The sequence below is a fragment of the Antedon bifida genome, chromosome 4 (assembly GCF_963402885.1).
Source record: "Antedon bifida chromosome 4, ecAntBifi1.1, whole genome shotgun sequence".
Lineage (NCBI taxonomy): Eukaryota > Metazoa > Echinodermata > Crinoidea > Comatulida > Antedonidae > Antedon > Antedon bifida.
The window spans coordinates 17,108,679-17,125,185 of record NC_136229.1 but is presented as its reverse complement, the minus strand read 5'-3'; the positions used below and the strand labels follow the sequence as shown (position 1 = coordinate 17,125,185).

The 16,507-nt window shown below is 33.4% G+C and overlaps 1 protein-coding gene across 1 annotated transcript in view; it reads right to left on the bottom strand.

Annotated features, from left to right (window-relative positions):
- The window catches only part of LOC144840567 (uncharacterized), a 42,975-nt gene that overhangs the window by 12,471 nt on the left and 13,997 nt on the right, over nucleotides 1–16,507 (bottom strand). Inside the window, exons 6-35 of the mRNA XM_078696417.1 lie at nucleotides 13,715–13,828; nucleotides 12,067–12,180; nucleotides 11,851–11,964; nucleotides 11,542–11,655; nucleotides 11,310–11,420; nucleotides 10,880–10,993; nucleotides 10,625–10,738; nucleotides 10,413–10,526; nucleotides 10,010–10,123; nucleotides 9,632–9,745; nucleotides 9,365–9,478; nucleotides 8,721–8,948; nucleotides 8,177–8,290; nucleotides 7,802–7,915; nucleotides 7,258–7,371; nucleotides 6,758–6,985; nucleotides 6,440–6,553; nucleotides 6,109–6,222; nucleotides 5,873–5,986; nucleotides 5,291–5,404; nucleotides 4,793–4,906; nucleotides 4,185–4,298; nucleotides 3,946–4,059; nucleotides 3,471–3,584; nucleotides 3,141–3,254; nucleotides 2,450–2,563; nucleotides 1,943–2,056; nucleotides 1,513–1,626; nucleotides 741–965; nucleotides 284–397 (exon numbers count right to left, since the gene is read on the bottom strand). Coding sequence (XP_078552543.1) covers nucleotides 284–397; nucleotides 741–965; nucleotides 1,513–1,626; nucleotides 1,943–2,056; nucleotides 2,450–2,563; nucleotides 3,141–3,254; nucleotides 3,471–3,584; nucleotides 3,946–4,059; nucleotides 4,185–4,298; nucleotides 4,793–4,906; nucleotides 5,291–5,404; nucleotides 5,873–5,986; nucleotides 6,109–6,222; nucleotides 6,440–6,553; nucleotides 6,758–6,985; nucleotides 7,258–7,371; nucleotides 7,802–7,915; nucleotides 8,177–8,290; nucleotides 8,721–8,948; nucleotides 9,365–9,478; nucleotides 9,632–9,745; nucleotides 10,010–10,123; nucleotides 10,413–10,526; nucleotides 10,625–10,738; nucleotides 10,880–10,993; nucleotides 11,310–11,420; nucleotides 11,542–11,655; nucleotides 11,851–11,964; nucleotides 12,067–12,180; nucleotides 13,715–13,828 — 3,756 coding nt within the window. The remainder of the gene's footprint in view (nucleotides 1–283; nucleotides 398–740; nucleotides 966–1,512; nucleotides 1,627–1,942; nucleotides 2,057–2,449; nucleotides 2,564–3,140; nucleotides 3,255–3,470; nucleotides 3,585–3,945; nucleotides 4,060–4,184; nucleotides 4,299–4,792; nucleotides 4,907–5,290; nucleotides 5,405–5,872; nucleotides 5,987–6,108; nucleotides 6,223–6,439; nucleotides 6,554–6,757; nucleotides 6,986–7,257; nucleotides 7,372–7,801; nucleotides 7,916–8,176; nucleotides 8,291–8,720; nucleotides 8,949–9,364; nucleotides 9,479–9,631; nucleotides 9,746–10,009; nucleotides 10,124–10,412; nucleotides 10,527–10,624; nucleotides 10,739–10,879; nucleotides 10,994–11,309; nucleotides 11,421–11,541; nucleotides 11,656–11,850; nucleotides 11,965–12,066; nucleotides 12,181–13,714; nucleotides 13,829–16,507) is intronic.

Sequence of the window (16,507 nt, the reverse complement as noted above, 5' to 3'; positions counted from 1 at the left end):
CTCTGTTTTCCAATGGGCTGGCCTAAACTGTGTGATTTTACTATCTAAACCTCTGTCTACACTATCAAACTATTTTGATAAAAAAATGTGATTTGCCCAAATATGGTAGTGATATGACATCATCATGTCCATATATGGGCACATCACATGTTTTTGTCACATAAAGTTTGATAGTGTAGACAGAGCTTAATAGGAAGTTTTTAATTTCTGATAAACTGACCTATGCATATTTTTTTCCTAGGTTGTCATACACCAAATGTTAAATACTATCTATTATTCTTACTTATTTCACAGTGTGTTCCTTGCCATCCTTGTGCACATGTGCAGATGTAGCTGTTGATGAGGTCAATACAGGTCGCTCCATTCAAACATGGGTTACTTGCACACTCATTGTTATCTGAAAATCAAATATAAACAATAAATAAACAACACTTATTACATATTGATACATTATAAGAATTAGTACACAATCCGACATTGTTTGTTATCCTATGAATGCATTATGTACCTGAATAAACTAACATATACCATTATTTCTAAAATGAACACTGAAACGAAAAATGGAACAGTCCAGATGAACTCCCAACAAGACACTTCACCTAAAGTTAGGATCTCGAACGACATTTTTATCTAGGACTGTCACTCATTAAATATGACAATTATAAAATCTTAATTAATGACATTAATATACTTTTACTGAAGCAACTGAAGTAGATAAAAAACAAACAAAAAGAACATACTTTGTTGACAGTTTGTGCCCGAGTAGCCAGCTGGACATGAGCATGTGTAGCGGTTCACTTCATTTGAGCAAACTCCACCAAAGCATGGATTGCTAGCGCACTCATTGATGTCCAAGCTACACGTTGGTCCTGTGAATCCCAATGAGCATGTGCAGATGTAGCTATTTTGGTTGTTGCTGCATGTAGCACCATTCACACATGGGTTACTTGAACACTCATTTATATCTGCAATTAAAATAGGTTATAATATAAAATTTTAGTATAAGTTATGATTGTTATTATGATGATAGTCATTTTGATCAGGAATTTAGGAATGATACTGATGATTATGACAGTGATGATTATGACATTGATAACGATTATGAACAGTAAAATATTGAGGGCACCGTCCAAACGCAGGAGCACAATCACAGGTACGTGTTGCTTGGTTGCCTAGGCCTAGCATAACATCAAAGAGGACTTTAAAAACGCCTATTTATCAAAATTGACCTGCCATTTTAGTAAATTACTTTCAATAAATCTATAATATTACAATCATGAATCATTCCTGATTCAATGCAAAATGTGCAAAATAGATCAAAAACTATACTCGTTTTTAGTTACGATTATATTTAGTGATATTCGTCAACATGAATACACTTTACGGATATGAAATGGGGATGAGCTCAAAAGTTTCACAAATGTGTGACGTATCCGTTTTCGTTATCATATTCGTGCGTTGCGAAACCTCCCTATTGTTGATTTAATATGAACAGTGATAATGATTACCAACCTTCATCACACATGTCTCCTTGCCATCCAGATACACAGGAACAAACAAATTCATTGATCAGATCTGTACAGGCTCCACCATTCTGACATGGGGAACTACCACATTCATTAATTTCTGCAAAAGATAATGAAAATGTTGAGAATATAACATTCGGTGTGCCATCAATATTTTCCCTCATTATTTAGACATGCAGCTAAATATTGTCAGAAGAAAGAGTAACCAGGGAGTGGAACATTTTACAGGACAAACACAAGATGCTCTACACAAACAAAGTCTTGAAATTAAACAAGTCTTTGGGGGCTGAACATCCTTATATCAGACAGAATTTGAACTCTGGGGATGGTAGGCTAGCATGCAATCAGCAAGCTACAACTCCACTCCATTATTATTTTAGCGCTCTCAGCCTAGTGAAACTAGAAGTTTAACTTACGGAGTTGACAGGTATCACCAGCCCATCCTGGTAGACATGCACAGGTATAGAAGTTGATGTTATTAGTACATGTTCCACCATTCAAGCAAGGTTGAGATGCACATTCATTTATATCTGAAATTAAAGAAACAAAGAAATTATTTATCTTGACTTCAATATAAAACACAATATAACCAACGTTGGCCCCGATGAAGGAATATTTGTTTCTAATATAACAAAATTTATATTTGATGATGGGCGAGTTTTAATGTTACTCTGACGTAATTTGTACTTTATACTAAGTACATTGAGAATACTCGTGAATAAATTCGCAAGTCATTCTCAGGTGGGACTCGAACCCATGACCTCCAGATCATTAGTCTGCTGTTCTTAACTCTAGACCACTGAGCTTGCGCTGATGGCTAGGTGTTAGATTCAAGCTCAAGTAAGCAATGGGTACTGCACCAACAGGATTTTAATTTCGTTGTGTTGTTGCTAAATTGTATTTACAATAATAACTTGACTTACCAACTTCACAGTTAATACCAGTGTAACCTGGGTTACATTGACAATCATACCGGTTCTGCAGATTATTACAAATGCCTCCATTTTGACACGGAGAACTTGAACATTCATTAGAGTCTAGTAAAAAGGTCATAATAGAAATTGTATGAACGAAGTTTAATAAAAATGCAGTATACTTACTTTTCATCTATGTACACAATGTATACAATTATAGACTTTACCATTAAATATGTAAATTAGTAGAACGCATGTTGCATAAATTGCCAATATGCAAATTAATGTGAGCATACCTGATCCACAATTTAATTCCAAACATGTGCACAATTTATACAGTTACAGATTTTTACTATTAAATATGTAAATTAATAGAATGCATGTTGAATAAATTACTGTGATATAATTACTGTGAGAGTACCTGATTCACAAATTTCATTGTGGACAGATGAACGGGTGCCTTTGGTGGCAGCACTCGACATGAAGGGAACCTTAGGGGAGTAGAAAGTTGTGGTATGTGTCGTCTACACCTGTGCGCAATTCAGCCCAGTAGGCTGCAAGTCGCAGATTATACCCCCCATTACATTTACATACATGTGTACAATTTATACAGTTACAGATTTTGAGTATTTTTGACATTATAAGTTAGTAGAATGTGCGTTGCATAAATTACTAATTATGCAAATTAATGTAAACATACCTGTTTCACAGTTTAATCCTATCCATCCAGGTGCACAATTACATATATAGAGATTTTGATTGTTAACACACACACCGCTATTCTGACATGGATTGCTAGAACACTCATTGAAATCTGACAAAACAAAAGAGAATATTCATTAAAAACGATTCCATAATATACACAATTTTAAACTAAATAATCATAATTAAAGGGGTGAGAAAATAAATAATAACAGTTAAAGTACAATTTTAATGCAAATATAAAAGAAACAAGACTATTCCATTCCAATTGAGGGGTGGCATATTAGCTGGCTTATTCTAATTTAAAGACACATATAACACACTGTACCTGTTTGACATTGTGAACCAGTCCATCCTGGGAAACATGTACATTGGTAGAAATTTAACAAATCTGTACATGTTGCTCCATTTTGACATGGGTTACTTAAGCATTCGTTAATATCTATAAGATTCCAAAAAATAAACAAAATATAATTATTAAAGAGCAATTAATAAACTACTTATTTCTAAATAATTTCTTATAATGACAAAAATTATTATTATTATACAGAATGGCATTTTAAATACATACTGTAATTCAATTTAATATTCTATAAATATTTCACATATTATATAACTACTCCCATGTTGATGTAATTCTATCAAGAAGCCTAATATCTCATTATATACAGTATCCCACATGGATATTGATTGTCGCTAGACATGATACTTCTCATGTATCAGTCACAACTGTCTAGGACCAAAATCTATAAAAGAAAGGGACACATGAACTTTGTTTGAATAAGCTACATATATATTCTTACCAGATGCGCATTGAGGACCTGTATAGCCAGGAGCACATTGGCACTGGTAACTGTTGATAAAGTTTAGACAAGTGGCACCGTTCAAACATGGACTGCTGGCACATTCATTGACATCTGAAACAAACAATAGATATTTATTGATGACTAATATTGACATTTAAAAGTAAGTAGGCTTTTATGAAGTAAATTATATTTCTTAAGGCTTGATTCTGTGAAAGAACATAGAAACATATACTCACCAATTTGGCAATTTGTTCCTGTGTAACCTGCGCGACATACACAGAGATAGCTATTGGTCCCTTCAAAGCAAGTTGCTTCATTCTGGCATGGCATACTTGCACACTCAATTGCATCTAGGGCAAATAACAAATACATAAATAAATATACAATAAAAGCTTTGTCTACATTATCAAACTAGTTTGACAAAAAAAGTGTGATGTGCCCAAATATGGTAGTGATACGCCCAAATATGGTAGTGATATGACATCATCATGTACATTATATGTCACATCAAGTTTGATAGTGTAGACAGAGCTTTATAGTATCATTTTAGAATCAACGAAAATAGTCAGGGCATATGTTTACACTATAACTTATTTTATGCATGACATTAGAAATAAGTTATAACTTATTTTTCTATTGTTTAACAAAGGAAACTTCAATGGTTGTCTTAGCATATAATATTTCTGCAAATCCTTGATTGATTTCTTTGGAAACTCTCGGATACATTATGTGTTCATATACAGAATCCAGAATGAGTTGTTTATTCTTGCCACTGTATGGGGGTCAGTGTGAACGCAGCATAAACAAGTTGTCCCTTATTGCATATTTTATATTATCTACTCACCTATGTTACAGAGTGTGCCTGTCCAACCAGAAGCACAGGTACAGAAAAAGATGTCAATCCCTTGAGTGCATGTAGCACCATTGAAACATGGATTGCTAGAGCATTCATTGATATCTGAAATATGCAAATAATGTTATTAGTACGCAAATAATGAATAATCATGAGTTTTAAAAATAGTGAGAATATTTCATGAGTTAAAAAATTGACTGCTCTAATTGACGAGGTGGAGCCATTCAACAAATACACTAATTATTTGTTTTATAACACAAGCAAGCAAGTTATTAGCACCTTTTATATTTAAATTTACATGATCATTGTAGAAGAGACAACCAAAATGATATTTTGAATATACAGTATATATTTTTTTCATTATCACAAATTTCCTCATCTTTATTGTTTACAAATAAATATTTTCAGAGATTCTGTATAAGTGCCACTATACTCATAATAAGAAACAGACAAAAAGTACTTTAACAAGATAATTTGAATATTTGTTACCATTGTCGCATAGAATTCCTGTCCATCCAGGTGCACAATTACAGGTGTAACTATTAGTTTGATCAATACATGTTGCGCCATTCAAGCATGGAGAACTTGCACATTCATTGTTGGCTAGACAAAATAAAATAATAAGTTTATCAATTTTGATTAATTATTACAATAAACTTCTTTCATTTCCTAATTATATTATAAATAATTTTTTGGACTATTCTATTATTTTCTAGGGTATTCATCATATTCTCAAAGTAAGCTTTATTGGTTCATCTGGGTCAATTACTAGAAAACTAGATGGTATCGTCTAGGTCGTGTTCACAGATGGATCTCAAATGCAGTATAATCTCTATTAAAAGGACACATTTGGGACCCAGAATAGGAGTAATAACTAACCAAAAAACCTAAATTGTCCCCTTTTTAATAGGTGTTTTCAGTAAACAGTGAAAGCTAAAAATATTATGTTGTTGCTCCAAAGAAAGATGTACAAAATGACATTCGAACTAGGCAGAATATTCCAATCACTATAGGGGGACATAGTGCTAATGGAGTTGATTGGTTTATCCAGTGAGTATGAGTGTCGTTTACCTGTTTCACAGTTGGTCCCAATCCATCCATCTAAACATATACAAATATATGAATTTATGCCGTCTATACATGCACCACCATTTTCACAAGGACCTGGTCCACATTCATTAATATCTAGAAAAAAACAAACAATAAACATGATGAAACAAAAAAAAACAATGCTAAATTATGCATTTTATAATATTATTTTGTCATTTATTTATTAAAAATCAGTGAATTTGAATCCAAGTACTCACTTGTTTGACAGTTGTCACCGGCATAACCGTCACGGCATAAGCATGAATATGAATTCTGCTGGTTTAGGCACGTCCCACTATTCAGACAAGGCTGGCTGGAGCATTCATTAATATCTGTGAAATTGAATACATCAAGTAAGCATTTTTCCTCCCTTGCATAATAACTTGTTCATCAGTTTCACTACAAACTACATTATTGAAGTTTTAGATTTTACATATTTTAAACATCTTAATATACATTCAGAAGAGCCAGCAATCAAACTTACCCTAATTTGAAATTATTTAGTAAAAATATTTACCAGAAAATACAATATAAATTTAATTTACATACCTTGGCCACAATTGGCACCTGTCCAGCCACCTGTACATTGACATGTGTAACCATTTACCTCATCACTACATGTACCACCATTATAACAAGGGTTACTTTCACATTCATCTCGATCTAAGAACAATTAAAATAGTTATGGTTTTACAAATGCCTTGTAGAATTACAGAAAATAATGGTGAAACAAGTTATCATGTTTAAAGAAAGTTATAATAATAATAATAATATCTATGTGAAGTGGATTAGCATAATCAGCACATTGGGAGGTACTTCCCAATTCTATTCTTTAAATTCTTGAAGGTTGAATATTTAAATACGGACCTGTATCACAGTTGATTCCGATGTAGCCAACAGCACATGTGCAGCGGTAGTTGTTGCGTCCATTAACACAGTTTGCGCCATTCTGACAAGGTGAACTTTGACATTCGTCGATGTCAATCTCACACAATGTACCAGTCCAACCAGCGGTACACGAACACAAATATTGATTGACACCATCTAGACATGTACCATCATTACGGCATGGGAAACTGGTACATTCATTGACATCTACAAATATAACATATTAGTTATCATTATTTATTAACAGTACAATCACTGCAATGATACATCAAATAATGTACCCCTATGCTACGTTAAATTAGTTATTATTCACTTTGTCAAGCTGTAGTTCTCTGAACAAAATTATGTCCACTGGGGCAACCCACTGTCATATGGTAATAACATGTGTACTATAGCACAAATGACAACATAACAATACTAACCACATGCCTAAATATGGTACATCACATGTTAACTATTCATTTACACAATATACCCACCTTGATCACATCGAAAACCAGTCCATCCACTTAGACAGGAACATTGGTATGCGTTGATACTGTCACGGCAAACACCGCCATTTAAACATGGGCTTGAAGCACACTCATTATCATCTGTTTGAAAATAAGTTTGCGATAAATCAAAATAATCTTTTCTTGGGCTTTGCTAATAAGGGTATGATAAATTGGGAACTGGAAATCAAGCATGGCTCCCACTAGTGACGTAACGTAACACAACCTACGCAAGAAAATGCCATTCCAATAACTGTGTTTGCCCTTTCTGTGTGAAATCAAACCTGCTTATTGCAGTTTCGCTCACGTAGTTGGCTACGTGCTGTACTATGTGTTTTCAGTGTTCTTGCCTTGCGCCGTTGCATGAAATCAAATTGATTTCCCGTAACAATGTTTGCAGCACTTGTGATTATGCAATACAGAACTTTGCGTTGGTGCGTTGCATTGCGCTCTAGTGAGAACTACGCTTTAGTGTGAACCTACAAAACAAACCATCTGGTCAAACAAAACAATGAAACGATTCTATACTTACTTATGTCACAGAAGGAACCCGAGAATCCATCAGAGCAGGCACACGTGAACATGTTCTGTTGGTTGCTACAGCGCCCTCCATTCTGACATGGATTGCTAGCACACTCGTTTAAGTCTATTAAAAAATGGTATTATACCTTATTATGTTTGAATCACTATTTACAATACGTTGTTGGTGTATATGATGTTGTTAATATTAATTATATTTGTTTTTACTTAAACTTGAAAAAAGGGCATAAGTATAATGATATATGTGAAAACATTTTAATCAATGATATATGACATATGATATATGTACACATAAACAGTGGGTTGATATTTGTTAATGTTGATATTATGTTGCTGTTTTTGTTGTTGTCTTCTTCTTATAACATACCTGTTTCACAGTTAGTACCAATCCAGCCAGACAAACACGTACAGGTATAGCTGTTTACTTGATCAATACAAGTCCCAAGGTTTAAGCATGGACTACTGCTGCACTCATCAAAGTCTATGTACAGAAAACAAATGAACAGCAATGAAATTACAGATTACAACTTTTATACAATCCGACAGCATTGAGCCAGTCAACAATGTCTGTTTTTAGGAATGTATTTTAAAGACAAAATAAACACAAGAATAACGATATCTTCCATTAAAAATATTTAAATTTCCCCTTTTTGGGACCAATGTTGCTATGGCACCAATATGTTGGGTATTGTTTTGTACACCCACTCAATATAAATCTTAATAATGCTCATATAGTTGATTTTTTATTTTATTTTCTACTCTACTAAAAGTTTAGATATTTTCACTATATCTGATCATCATCGTAGTTTTCTTCTGTTGACCTAAATATATGATCTTATGGTCTAATCCATTATTTTCAGAGGGTTACTTTCACAATACAGAAATGAAACTATTATTCCAAATGCACTTACCAACATCACAATTGTTTCCGACCCATCCTGGATTGCAGTTGCATGTGTACCCGTTGTTCAAATTGTTACACGTTCCTCCATTGGAGCATGGGCTACTAGTACATTCGTTTATGTCAACATCACACATGATACCCGTAAAGCCCGCAGAACAAATGCACATGAACGCATCAACCAAGTTAACACAATTACCGCCGTTTCGACAGGGAAAACTTTCACACTCGTTTACATCTGTGATACAAAATGATGTTGAAATCATAAGATTAAATAAAAGTTGGTTCTAATGCTCTAGTGTTAAGTATACACTATCAAACTCTATGTGACAAAAAATGTGATGTGCCCATGGACATGATGACATCATATCACTACCATATTTGGGAATATCAATATTATATTTGGGCACATCACACATTTTTTTCACATAAAGTTTGATAATGTACACAGAGCTTTAGTTTTGGTGCAAAGCTTACTGTACATGATACGCATGGGTGCATTTGACTTATGACTGGACTAAAGTTGAAGGTTACAAATTTGTAACCCACTCTAGGTCTTTCTGGTGACTATCATACAACACTGTTTTTGCACCTTATTAGGGGTATGAAGGCAGGGGATAAGAGGGGTAAGGTGGGGTGGAAAGGAATACTTACCGCTGCCACATGTGTCTCCTTTCCATCCTGATGCACAATTACATTCAAACCGATTCTGTAAGTTAACACAGGTCCCTCCATTTTGACAAGGTATACTTGTACATTCATCTACATCTATATAAAAAAAAAAGAATTAGAAAATAAGAATTTTCTCAAATGGAGAAATAAATACACAATAAATGGGGGGGGGGGGGGATGTTAAGATGAGGATGGGGTAGATGGGATTTGGTAAATAGTGATGGGGTTGGATATGTTGACATAACTTACCAATTGTACAGGTTAATCCTCTCCATCCATTAATACACTGACAGGTGAACTGGTCAACCAGATTGGTGCAATGTCCACTGTTTTGGCAAGGGAATGATTGACACTCATCAAAATCTAGACGAACAAAAATTGGTTTTAATAGACTGCTTTAATTTGTTGCTTTTGGAACTAAAATTGCGATATGAGTAAAAAAGTGACAATCTATGGAAAATTTAAAAGCAATTTTAGATTGGAAGGTATTGTACATTAATGCTTAGCCGTTTATACTATATATAAATATTTACTTTTCAAATATATTAAAGGAAAAACGTATGAGGAAATTTAATGGAGAATAGAAAGGTGAGTGAATCTCAAAAAAGACAAAACAAAAAGATTTACCAGTTTCACAATTGTCCCCGGTGTATCCACTGACACAGTTGCATTCATATCGGTTTTGAAGATTAAGACATGTACCTCCATTGTAACACACATTTACGCTACATTCATTAAAATCTAAAATGAAAAGTCAACAACCAAGTCTATTATATAATGAATTCATATAAAGGAAAGCATAGAAGAAACTGTTATGGCATCAGTGGTAGTATTACGGACAGACAGCGGAATAATAAAAAAAGATTGTACCTCTTTAATACAAGTATTAATTTCATAATTATAATATTTTCCCCAACAAACATGGAAGAAAGCTTCCTTGATAATGGACTTGCAGCTTCCTTATAAGGTACAGTATGTTTACGCCTATATAAATTGACCGACATAAAATTGGGTCAAAAGTAAAAATTACCATCATTGCATGTTGTCCCAACCCATCCAGGCTGACAGGAGCAAGAGTAGCCATTGACACGATCTGTACACGTTGCTCCATTCAAACAAGGATTTGAAACGCACTCATCATTATCTAATAGAAACAAAGAACATTATTAGTGGTAGAAGTATTTCAACTTGGGAACATGTGTAACAGTGCAAAAAGAAATAAGATCAATAATTTCTACTTACTAATTTCACAGTTGACTCCAGACCAGCCTGTGGGACATTGGCAGCTATATCCATTGACAGCATCATTACATGTACCACCATTACGACATGGTGAACTAGCGCACTCTAAAACATCTGTATTATAATCAATAACAAAACAAAATCAGCAATAATCAATCAGGAATAATCAATTATAATCAATAACAAGACAAAATCAGGAATTTGCTTATCTAAAAATTGTTTATTGTGTTGTTGAGCATTATTTTTGTAACTTACCCACTTGGCATTGAAGTCCTTGCCATCCTGAGGTACACTGACAGGTATAGGCATTTGGGTTATCAGTACAGGTCGCTCCATTCTGACATGGAGCAGAGGCACACTCATTGATATCTGAAAATAATTAATAATTATTATTAATTAATTAATAATAGAACTTAACAAAAATGAAGCTGAAAGGCAAATTTACACAGAAGAGTGGCAATGGTAAGCGGAAAACTGCGTAGCTTGTCCCACATAGAATCTATCCTGAGCAGAAACCGTCTGTCTGCTCTGTGGTGCATGTAATTGTCAAAAGGAATAACATAGATTCTATATTTTCATTACCGTTTACCGCTCGTCTGTGTAAATTGGCCTTAAGTTGTTCTCCTATGAAATCTTGGCCTTGATATTTTACAATAAAAAAAAAGATAACAACAATAATTATTACCATCTTCACAATGTACTCCACTGTATCCAGGTAAGCATGTGCAGGAGTACCCATTGACACCGTCTACACAAGAGCCAAATACGCATGGATTGCTGTTGCATTCATAAATATCTAGGTACAAAAAAAAAACAATATTTAATTAACAACTGAACATCACTGAAAGTGAAAATAATATATGGGTGATGACAGAGGGTTGGAGATAGCCAATTACAAAAGTGAGAGAGATACTTACTTGTATTACAAGTGACGCCAGTGTAGCCGGCTTGACATGTGCAATCAAACCGGTTAACACCGTCCACACATGTTGCTCCGTTCGAACATGGAGTACTCAAGCATTCATTATTGTCTAAAGAAAACAAAGGTAGAAATATTAAAATAGTTTAAATTTGTGTTTCCTTTATCACAGCCATTACTACTAGTCTCCCATCACAGTCGTTTCTTGGTAATTTTGTTGCTTTTGATAGTCTCCTATCACAGCTGTTTCTTTCAAATTAGATTGTTTTTACTAGTCAGTTCTAACAGCATTTTCTATAAAACTTACTGATTTCACAGAAAACACCACTCCACCCTGCTACACATGTGCAAAAATAGCTGTTAGCAAGATCTGTACAGAGGGCGCCATTCAGACATGGACTGCTGGCACATTCATCACGATCTGAAAACAAAAAATAGTAATCAAATTATCCTTTGTAATTTTCAAGTGATATTCTAGACGGCATTCTACTGGCTAAATGATGACTAAAGTAAAGTAACTTACCAACTTCACAGTTAGTGCCGGCAAAACCCTCAACACACGTACAAGTATAAGAGTTGACTAAATTATTACAGGTTCCACCATTTTCACAGGGGGCAGTGACACATTCATCCACATCTGAAAATGTCATAATTTGTCAATTACTCTTCATCCAATACATTGTATACGTCTACATGGTATATTGGTTTGTAGCTACATGGTATATTAATACAATGGTACATTGGTATGTTGCTACAATGGTATGTTGCTACAATGGTATATTGGTATGTTGCTACAATAGTACATTGGTATGTTGCTATAATAGTACATTGGTATGTTGCTACAATGGTATATTGGCATGTTGCTACAATGGTATATTGGTATGTTGCTACAATAGTACAGTGGTATGTTGCTACAATGGTACATTGGTATGTTGCTACAATAGTACATTGGTATGTTGCTACAATAGTATATTGTTATGTTGCTAAAATGGTATATTGGTATGTTGCTACAATGGTACATTGATATGTTGCTACAATGGTACATTGGTATGTTGCTACAATGGTATATTGGTATGTTGCTAAAATGGTATATCGGTATGTTGCTACAATGGTACATTGATATGTTGCTACAATGGTACATTGGTATGTTGCTACAATGGTATATTGGTATGTTGCTACAATGGTATCATTGGTATGTTGCTACAATGGTACATTGGTATGTTGCTACAATGATACATTGGTATGTTGCTACAATGACGCGAGTGGAGTTGTGGCTTGGTGGTTTTGATGCTTGGCTACCACTCCAAGGGTCCTGGGTTCAAGTTCCGTCACATGTCAGGATTTTTTCTAAGGACCAAATTACTCCACTCCCAAAGACTTGTAATAAGACTTTGTTTATGTAGAGCATCTTGTGTATATGTTTGTCTTGTGAACCTCTGAGGGTCCCTAATGATCAGCAATAGCTGGATGGATCACCCTCATTAAATATGGTTTAAAAAAAATAAATACTGTACATTGGTATGTTGCTACAATAACACATTGGTATGTTTCTACAATGGTATGTTGCTACAATGGTACATTGGTATGTTGCTACAATGGTACATTATTATGTTGCTACAATGGTACATTGGTATGTTGCTACAATGGTACATTGGTATGTTGCTACAATAACACATTGGTATGTTTCAACAATGGTATGTTGCTATAATAGTACATTGGTATGTTGCTATAATGGTACATTGGTATGTTGCTACAATAGTATATTGGTATGTTGCTACAATGGTACATTGGTATGTTGCTACAATGGTATATTGTTATGTTGCTAAAATGGTATATTGGTATGTTGCTAAAATGGTATATTGGTATGTTGCTACAATGGTACATTGGTATGTTGCTACAATGGTATATTGGCATGTTGCTAAAATGGTATATTGGTATGTTGCTACAATGGTACATTGATATGTTGCTACAATGATACATTGGTATGTTGCTACAATGATACATTGGTATGTTGCTAAAATGGTATATTGGTATGTTGCTAAAATGGTATATTGGTATGTTTCTACAGTGGTATGTTGCTACAGTGGTATATTGTTTTGTTTACATTTTTAAGGAATAAAAAAGCTAAACATTGATTTATAGAATGATGAAAAATTTGATTGCTTAATTACCGTCAGCACAGAAGTCTCCAGTGAAACCAGCTGGACACAGACAAACATAGCTGTTGATTTGATCGATGCAGGTAGCTCCATTCAAACATGGCGTACTATTGCACTCATCAATATCTGAATGAAGAAAATCACCATTAAGAAGAGTATAAAATACAATTTGAAATTTGCAATTGCCAATGCTATTATTTACATTTCCATACTAAATCACATAATGCTGTGGGGTAGGAAAACATTTGTTACAAGGATGCTAATATTTCTTTAGGACATTGTAGCACTTCTTGTGCATATTTTTTTGGTTATACTGTATCATAGTATTGTAGACCAAATTATAGTAAAATTATGGTCAAGGTGTATAGGCCAACATCGTTAGTAGACTGGTCGTCCAATAGAGGGCGCTTCTACCGCAAACGACCAAAATTAGAATCTGAGCGTATACTGTAGGTCAAAGATATTGAACACCCTCATGATATCATCACGCAAATTAAGCGGAAACAAAACGATGACCTCCGTGTCGGGTGGATCTTGTTATTCATACAAAGTGTATTCTTTCAAGTGTAACGATGCGTGAAAGATGATTATTGAAAAAATTGTCACCAGTACCATCCCCTACATAAATACACGGCAAATTCTTCAACAGTCAAATGAAAACATATTCCACAATTAAAGATATTTATAAAAACAGTAATTAGACAGTAGAATTCAAATGTTTTGTTGTGATAAGGTTATAAGGAATGTGCGGCATGTAATTAAAGAAAACTTGTACAGTATTACGATGCAATATTTTTGCTTTTGGTTTCCTGTTATAGATAGATTATGTCACAATAAATTGCCTGAATAGTATTGAAATAATTAAAAATATAAAGGTTTTAAATATTTCTTATAAAATCTGGTAATATTAATATTTTTACTATTTCATATCTATTTAAAAAAGGTAACTCTAGTAAAGGTAACTCTAGTTATTGTTCCTATTTAACTTTTAAATGTTCCTTTACAAGCGCCACCAGCGGCAGTTGTTTGTGATTATATTATACCTTCATGGATTAAGGTATGACACAAAATGAGTGCCAACATGTTTTTTAAGAACATTAAAAGCTAATCACAATCTTAAACTTAGACCAAATTTTTAAGAACAAATCATTTTATCGAAGGAATTGAGATAAATCAAATTTGTAAAAATATATTCAATCAGTGGTTTTTGATTGAGTAAAATTTCTCCTACTGTACACAGTTTCAAAATGAATATATCAACATAGTAAATACTAAACTTGATACTTGATTAAGTATAGCAATATCAACAGGCTATATTGTTGTTTGTAATATTGGTGTAGCATAGAGTATCCAATGCAATACTCATGACTACAAAAATCACACCACTTGATATGTCCACTTGTTACTCAATGCCATTTTATATGAAAAAGAACTTAAATACTGAACAAGCTGTTGTCTGTGATTCAATAATATGATCTGCAAAAACTGTGAATTATATAGCATTGTTATTTACAGTTGATCAGTGCCAAATCTAGCAATTTTAATAGAAGAGGGGAAGGGGAAAAATTATTGAAGCAGTAATTGCTATTTTAGCCTAGGACTTAAGGTAGTATAGTGGAGTGTAATTCCTAATGCTTGTAGTTTTTGTTATACTGTACATGTATTTCAGGCTCCATACATAAATTAAGTCCAAGGATAATGCCATTCTGACTTAAATCGAAGATAAAGCAAATGAAAACAAGAGCTAAAGAATGCTAAACAGAGGAAATTTGAATTTAACAGTGGGTGTTTATCATCTGTTAAAGATGTTTTCCCCTTACACAATGCTTATTCAATTGATTGTCAGTGTTATGTAGAATGACCCTTACAAGTGTTGCGACAGATGCTAACAATGGGTCATATGTGACGTACTACCTTCACTTGTAGACGGACTTACAACATAAACATTCTATTCAGAGAAAATTACACCTAATTACAATGCGATTTTACAAATTAATTCCATTTTAATTAAAGTGGGTTGCATCGATTAATTATTCTTAACAGTTTCTGCAATTGATAAATTTTTAAATGTTTTATTAATGATACTGTAAAGTGGAACCTTTCACATAATTAATTAATCAAGTAAATTTGAAACTAATTATCATTAATTGCTTTAAAAAAATGTCTTCTTCCACTGAGAGCGTTGGTATAGACAAGTTATTTTACATCTATTTGTATAACTGTTCCTATTATTGTTACCATTTAACTTACTGTAATGTATGCTTGTTATTTTCTTATTTTTTCTTTCTTGTTTCAAATAAATGGGAATGAATGGAAAAAATGTAACTGTCTTTTAAAGATATTTGACATATTTAAAAGATTTTGTTCATTTTGCTTTCAATTGAACCAAGCCTTTTGCAACTTTTTGAGCATTATACCACGAACTGATAATATGAAACAAGAGGATTTTGGTAAATTAATAAATTACTTAACAATGAATTAATATTATTAGTTCTAATTTTGTTTTTTTAGCCTTTTAACTTTGCATACAGAATGTTTCAGGTTTATAGGAAGTATTTTTATTTAATGAAATTCCAACTTAACATTGATTTACAAAAGCCTTCTTCAAACAACTGCTGTGTAAACATTGATGAACTTTTTTTATTATTACTATTGGATTTGTAAAGAGATGTATTGTAGACAAATGGAAATGTGTGTCATTGTCTGTCGTTTATTGTCGTTTTATTTCCAACCATCAAAATAGACCTCGCTCTTTTGTTATGTAATTTGAATACCTTTTCTTTTTATTGAAATATTTAAACAAAT